At 45.6% G+C, this 7,500-nt stretch overlaps 1 protein-coding gene across 1 annotated transcript in view; it reads right to left on the bottom strand.

Moving 5' to 3' along the window:
* Positions 1-7,500, bottom strand: part of DENND5A (DENN domain containing 5A) — a gene marked incomplete at its 5' end in the record, with an annotated part of 38,368 nt that overhangs the window by 13,984 nt on the left and 16,884 nt on the right. The window contains 7 exon segments of the mRNA XM_040334782.1: positions 187-308; positions 448-576; positions 1,506-1,590; positions 2,924-3,005; positions 3,090-3,242; positions 4,859-4,990; positions 6,804-6,897. Of these exon segments, the coding sequence (XP_040190716.1) occupies positions 187-308; positions 448-576; positions 1,506-1,590; positions 2,924-3,005; positions 3,090-3,242; positions 4,859-4,990; positions 6,804-6,897 (797 nt within the window).

Here is a 7,500-nt window from a genome sequence, read left to right as displayed (position 1 = left end):
AAGAGGAGGGCTTAGCTGACTTTTGTAAAAAGTCAAAAATTTGCATATCAAAACACAGTGCAGCATAAGTTACTTTGACTGAACATTTTGGGGGGAGGGAGTGAGGCCACATTTAACATAGCAGACGCTCGCGGTAAATATGTCGGTCAGTTTGGCGGCGCGGCCCCGCCCCCTCGATGTACTCACTGATTGTGGTGAAAACGTTTGTAAAGCAGAAATAGTCCACAGCATTGAAGGACAGAAGGTGGTAGAGGAACTGCTCCTTCTCGTCATCACAGCGCAGGAAGGCGTAACGCTTGTAGAGCTTTCTGGGGAGAGAAAAAAAATTCACAATTTTTAGAATGAGCCCCAGGAAGACACAGATATACCGCATGGTGGCAGGATGGGGTTTAATATCAAGGTGTGGAAGACTGACTGCACATAATACACTGCGGAGGAGGGGATCACCTGGTGAGCTCGTGGTCCAGAAGAAGCTGCTTTAGGTGTCTGGAGAGAAGTTTCTTCTCCATGGACAGGCGCACCCAGGCCCGGGCCTTCCCCACATCCGTCTTTATCTCCCCGATGTTCTGGATGTGTCTGGGGAACAGAAAGGACAAGGTGGTGAGATCTATAGATAAGTGCCAGGGATTGCGAGTCCCTTTCCCACACTGCACTTCAGTGCCGCCCTCTAATCTCCCCCCACACCTTCATTACCAGGTTAGGTTTCAAGTTTCAGTGCTGTAACAGTTTTACCGACAACTACTCCATCATCCAACACAACTACTCCCATCATCCAAAACTGCTACTCCATCATCCAACACAACTACTCCCATCATCCAACACAACTACTCCCATCATCCAACACTGAACCCAAACTAATTGTATAGATCATTTTTTTGGAGACACACAGGAGCTTTCTTTTGGTGATGCTTAATAACCACTCAGGTTATACTATATGGAGGGGGAAAAAGAGAAAAGAGGAAAGAGGAAAGAAGGAAAGAAGGAAGGAAAGAAGGAAGGAAAGAAGGAAGGAAAGAAGGAAGGAAAGAAAGAAAGAAAGAAAGAAAGAAAGAAAGAAAGAAAGAAAGAAAGAAAGAAAGAAAGAAAAAGAAGAAGAAAAGGAGGAGGAGGAGGAGGAGGAGGAGGAGAAGGAGGGAAGGAAGGAAGGAAGGAAGGAACGAACGAACGAACGGAGGAGGAAGAGGGAGGAAGGAAAGAAAGAAAGAAAGAAAGAAAGAAAGAAAGAAAGAAAGAAAGAAAGAAAGAAAGAAAGAAAGAAAGAAAGAAAGAAAGAAGGAAGGAAGGAAGGAAGGAAGGAAGGAAAGAAAGAAAGAAAGAAGGAAGAAGTTAAGGGTGGGGGGAAGGAAGGGTGTGACTTATAAAGACTGACTTTGTGCCGATTGGCTGGATGGGAGGAACACAAATCCCATCACACACTGCACAGAACATTACGCACCCCACACGGCACCCCAAAAACTATAATTGACCTCTCCCCCTTCCCCCATACAGCCAGGAACAACACTTACAGCATGTCCTGGACCAGAGAGATCTTCAGAGGAGCCATCACTGGGTTGGGATCAGATTTCCTCCTCTCTGTATCTAAAAACAATTCTGGGGAGGAAAATAAAAAAGGGGTAAATTTAAAGCTCAACACACATTACAATCTGATGGGAGATCTACAAGAGAGATTGTACAAACTACGTAGGGCGAGGGACTCCCCGATTAAGGACAAATTCACTTCAAATGACCATGTGACCCTGCAACGGTTTTAGTAAATAGACTGCACTGCTGAAAAATTGGTTTGTTTTCGTTTCATTCCCGTTTTATTTTTAATTTTTTTTTGGGTCATTTGTTATGATCGCAATTCGAAAATTGAAAAATTAGGAAAGTCGTAAATTGGAAAAATTGGTAAAATTTGTACATTTGAAAATTCGTAAACTCGAAAAAAACAACCAACAACTACGATTAAATTCTAGGTATTGGAATTTCCTTTCAAATTTGTCTGTTAGTGAATGTAACAAATACGAATTTATCCGAAGTTATGAATTATCCGAATTAACAAATGCTGCATCTAAATGAATGGAGCGCAACAAATTAATAATAAAAAGTTTTAAATTATTGTTATATATTATTATGAATTAGTTCCGTTCTATTAGTTTAGATACAGCATTCGATATTTTGGATAATTCAGAACTTCGGATGAATTCGTATTCATTACGTTCACTAACAGCCAAATTTTAAAGGAAATTCCAATTCCTATAATTTAATAGTTAGTAACAGTTATGTAATTATCAGTAACCGTATTTATCGGCGTATACGGCGCACTTTTTTCCCCTTAAAATCAGGGGAAAAATAGTGGGTGTGCGATATACGCCGATCCCCGCTGTCTCCGAGAGCCGAGCCGAGTGTACTGCGCACTCGGCTAGGCTCGGCCACGGTTCGGCTCCGCCCGCCGCAGCCTAGAGCCGAGTGTACTGCGCACTCGGCTAGGCTCCGCCCGCAGCCACGCGAGAGGAGCCGAACACACAGGAAATCCGGCTCCTCTCGGCTCGCGCCAACATCCAAAAACGACACCTGGATGGAGGCCGCAGATGGACACCTCCAAAGCCGCAGACGGACCTCGCGCAAGGAAGCCGCAGACGGACACCGGACAAGGCCGCCGATGGACGCAGGGCAAAAATGTAAGTTTTCTTTTTTTCCCCTTTTTTACCTTACTGAGCTTGGGGTGCGCGTTATACGCCGGGGCGCGGAATACCCCGATAAATACGGGTAGTTTTTTAATTTGAGTTTTCAAATTTACAAATTTACGAATTTACAAATATTCAAATTTACGAATATTTGGATTCATTTCCGAATTAACACATTTTTTAAAATTCGGTAAAAAAAATATAATTCAGAACTAAAACTAATTGCACATGTCTATTAGTAAATAGATTATGCATACCTGCATGACTGAAGCTCCCGGCCACCATCTTCCTCCGGTTGTCCTGATACTGCAAGAGGTGCGACCACAAGGCGGATTTCCCCTGCGATATAAAAACACGGGACGCGGGTGAAGTCTCCGGCACACGAGCGGGCGTGTACGGCTAAGAGAGGGATCATGCGACTACCTGTTTCACCAGAAGGCCGTGGCTCCAGATCCGCTCCAGAAGGTCGCACAGGCTGGCGATCAGCGTGTTCTCCTCCACCCCGGTGATGCTGACTTCCCCGTGACCCAACTCCACCGCCTCCCGGCCCATCTTCTCCACCAGCATCCGCTTCGTCTGCAATGAAGAGACGCGTCACATGGTCACCGATAGGATCCCAGGAGGAACTCCACCCACGTATGAGAAGCCATCACCACTCCATATCTAGAGCTTTCCGAAATTCATTTTCCCCGATGTACGCGGCTTGTAGGGCGCACTCTCAGTATCGATGGCCCTGGTGCCCAACCTGCATCCTGAGGGCCACATGCGGCCCTTTGGTACCGGATGCCCTTTGAACCCAGCAGTCAATAGTGGAAGCGTCCATTTGTAAACAGGTTATGGTATAACCACTTTGCCGATCGCCTAACTGGAAAAATGCGCCATGACTTTGACGTTTATTGGCAGCAAGATGCCAAAAGCCCCGGTATGAAAATGTTCTGCTCTTTCCGATAAAAGTGATCCAAGCGGCTGATTAGCCGCTTTCCAGTGGTTCTCTCGGGCTTACCTGTCCCATTAGTAAGCCCAAGAACTGATCCGATGGTTGCGGCTGCTGGCCATAGGAGATTATACCGGCATTCCACCCATTTTTGAGAGGTGGTCTTAAAAACGAAAGACCACCTCGTTTTAGGAGCCCATATACACACACACACACACACACACACACACACACACACACACACGCCGCCCATACACACACACCGCCCATACACACACACACACACGCCGCCCATACACACGCACACACACACCGCCCATACACACACACACACACACCGCCCATACACACACACACACACACACCGCCCATACACACACACACACACACCGCCCATACACACACACACACACACACACACCGCCCATACACACACACCGCCCATACACACACCGCCCATACACACACACACCCCGCCCATACACACACACACACACCCCGCCCATACATACATACATACATACACACACACACACACATACATACATACATACACACACACACACACACCGCCCATACACACACACACACACACCGCCCATACACACACACACACACGCCGCCCATACACACACACACACACACACACACACGCCGCCCATACACACACACACACACACACACGCCGCCCATACACACCGCCCATACACACACACACACACACACACACACACCGCCCATACACACACACACAGCCCATATACACACACACACACACCGCCCACACACACACACACACACACACACCGCCCATACACACACCGCCCATACACACACCGCCCATACACACACCGCCCATACACACACACACACACCCCGCCCATACACACACACACACACACCCCGCCCATACACACACACACACACACACACACCCCGCCCATACACACACACACACACACACACACCCCGCCCATACATACATACATACACACACACACACACCCATACATACATACACACACACACACACCGCCCATACACACACACACACACCGCCCATACACACACACACACACCGCCCATACACACACACACACACCGCCCATACACACACACACCGCCCATACACACACACACCGCCCATACACACACACACCGCCCATACACACACACACCGCCCATACACACACACACCGCCCATACACACACACACCGCCCATACACACACCAGTGGTGGTCAGGATGATAGACGCACCTTATTGCGACACTCCTTTAGCAGACCCTCCACAAACTTCCAGTTGGTCTGGGCGATGACGGAGGGGGAGAGGTTGGAGAGTTTGGGTTGGCGGATGGTGCTACCCAAATTCCGGGCCTCCTGGATGTATTTCTGGAAATAGAATAAATTTTATTGTTATAAAATGAACTAGTTGTGGACATTGTGTGTGCTACATGTCCAGAAACAATTCATCGAAGTACACAGAGTGTGTGTGTGTGTGAAGTACACTGTGTGTGTGTGTGTGAGAGAAGTACACAGTGTGTGTGTGTGTGTGAAGTACACAGTGTGTGTGTGTGTGTGTGAGAAGTACACAGTGTGGGTGTGTGAAGTACACAGTGTGTGTGTGTGTGTGTGTGTGAAGTACACAGTGTGTGTGTGCGAAGTACACAGTGTGTGTGTGTGTGTGTGTGTGTGTGAAGTACACAGTGTGTGTGTGTGTGTGTGAGAAGTACACAGTGTGTGTGTGTGAAGTACACTGTGTGTGTGTGTGTGTGAAGTACACTGTGTGTGTGTGTGTGTGTGAAGTACACTGTGTGTGTGTGAAGTACATCCTTCCACCCAACAGCCACTTCCTCTCTCATATGGCCGGGAGAAGTTGTGTACATAAAAGGCAGAAACAGGTTGAATGGTAAATTGGAACAATGTAGCGCTAATATCTGTGTAAAGATATGGGAAGAACCCACATCTAGAGAAAACAAACCAAATCTACATATATTAATACATGACTAAATCTTAAAGTGTGACCTTTACTAAACACATTAGTGTGCCAACATATAGCAAAGGCTTGCAATAATAACAATGAATTGAGAAAGTGCATAAAGTGACTGGAATCCAAACGAATGGAAATAAGGGTGACTTCACCACAGGAAAGTGCATGACGTGACTAGAGTCCAAATAAATGTGGATAAAGATGGATTCACCATAAGGAGATCTTGAAAATGGAACAAACAGCTTGACAGAAGTGCCACCACCAATGGTAGAAAAGAGGACGACATTTCTAGTCGAAACGCGTCAGGGGGGGACTCATCCACAACATCGCTTTTGGTACCATAACATCTGACAAGCCTATGATGAGCGTTTAACATGTGAGTTTTATCCTACTTTTTAATAAAAAACACTGTTCATACGGTATCACGCTAGGTAAGTTATTTTCAATATTTCTTGCATGGCATGTGGTTACCGAGCCTCTATGAAGTTATCATTAACACTGTGATCTGGGATCATCAAGTCGATTAGCACAGATTTAAAGGGCCAGTTCACCCATTTTATTTTTGACAGAGTCGAAATGTCCTCGGGTATAAACAAAGAATACCCTTTGTAAATTTTCCTCCCCGTGAACTGACAGTTGTGAAGGAACTACAAGTCTCAGCATGCTCTGCACTCAGTGTTGCCAACTTACCAGATTGAAATTTACTGGCACGACACCCAAAATTTACTGGCATTTCACAAAAGTTACCAAATTACATTTTTAGGTGCAAATTTCAGTATTTTGGCTACAAACAAGTACACCGGGCAAATAGTAATGTGATTTATGAGAGATATTAAAAAAAAAAAAAAAAACATTTTTGTTATTTTCGATATATTTAGTCACATCCCCCTCTGCCACCAACACCCCCTGCCTTCACCCCCCTGCCTCCAATGACCCCCTGCCTCCATCCCCCTCTACAATGCCTCCAACAACCCCTGTCTCCATCCCCACCCTCTGCGATGCCACTAACAGCGCCAGCCTCCATTGCCCCCCGGTGGTGCCACCATCACCCCCTGCGTCCAATCTCCATGCGCAGTTCCAAGCCGAACCGATTGCAGCCATTTTTACTGGCACATTCCCGCAACCACGGACATTAAAGAACGGGGGGAAAAAAGTGCCCGTTTTTACGAACTGTCCGTAAAAATACGGACGCTTGGCAACACTGTCTGCACTCACCTCCCTCTGATCATTGTCCATTCTGAGGTGCTCGGTGTGCTGCTTCTGTCTGTCCTTCCTCCGCCACTGCGCCGGGGCGTTCCGCTTCGTCCACCTGCAGGTTTAAAGAAAATAATAAAAGATCACTCGTTATACTGGACAGGCAATTTTTTTTTTTCTCAACACCTTTTGTCTTTTTTTCATTTATTTAGCAAAAATAAAAAAAAACGAAAACCCCAGCGGTAATTAAATACCACCAAAATGAAGCTCTATTTTTTTGGGAGAGGGGGGGGGTATTGGATTTCAATGTGAGGTTTGTGTGTAATGTGATGTTAATGACTATGTAGTAAACGTTAAAAATGTATTTATTTTATAATAATAATAATAATAATAATAATAATAATAATAATAATAATAACAACAACAACAACATTTAAAAATAATAGAAAAAATAATAATAAAAAAAGCTCCATTTGTGTGAACAAAATAATAAAAATGTAAATGTGTACAGTGTAGCATGACCGTGCAATTGTCATTTAAAGTGCACCAGAGCTGAACATTAGCCTGGGCAGGAGAGGGGGGGGGGGGTTGCCCGGTGTTGAAGGGGTTAAAGATTAAATAGATGTAAATAATTTGAAAGACAGATGACAGGAGGACAAGAACAATAAGAACTGACTGTGCTGCACCACATTCACCAATCCGATGGGGGCTGTGCATG

Source organism: Rana temporaria, unplaced genomic scaffold, assembly GCF_905171775.1.
Source record: "Rana temporaria unplaced genomic scaffold, aRanTem1.1, whole genome shotgun sequence".
In the NCBI taxonomy this organism is placed as follows: Eukaryota; Metazoa; Chordata; class Amphibia; order Anura; family Ranidae; genus Rana; species Rana temporaria.
The sequence above is the reverse complement of the archived record's forward strand: the minus strand, read 5'-3'. Positions and strand labels throughout refer to the sequence as shown.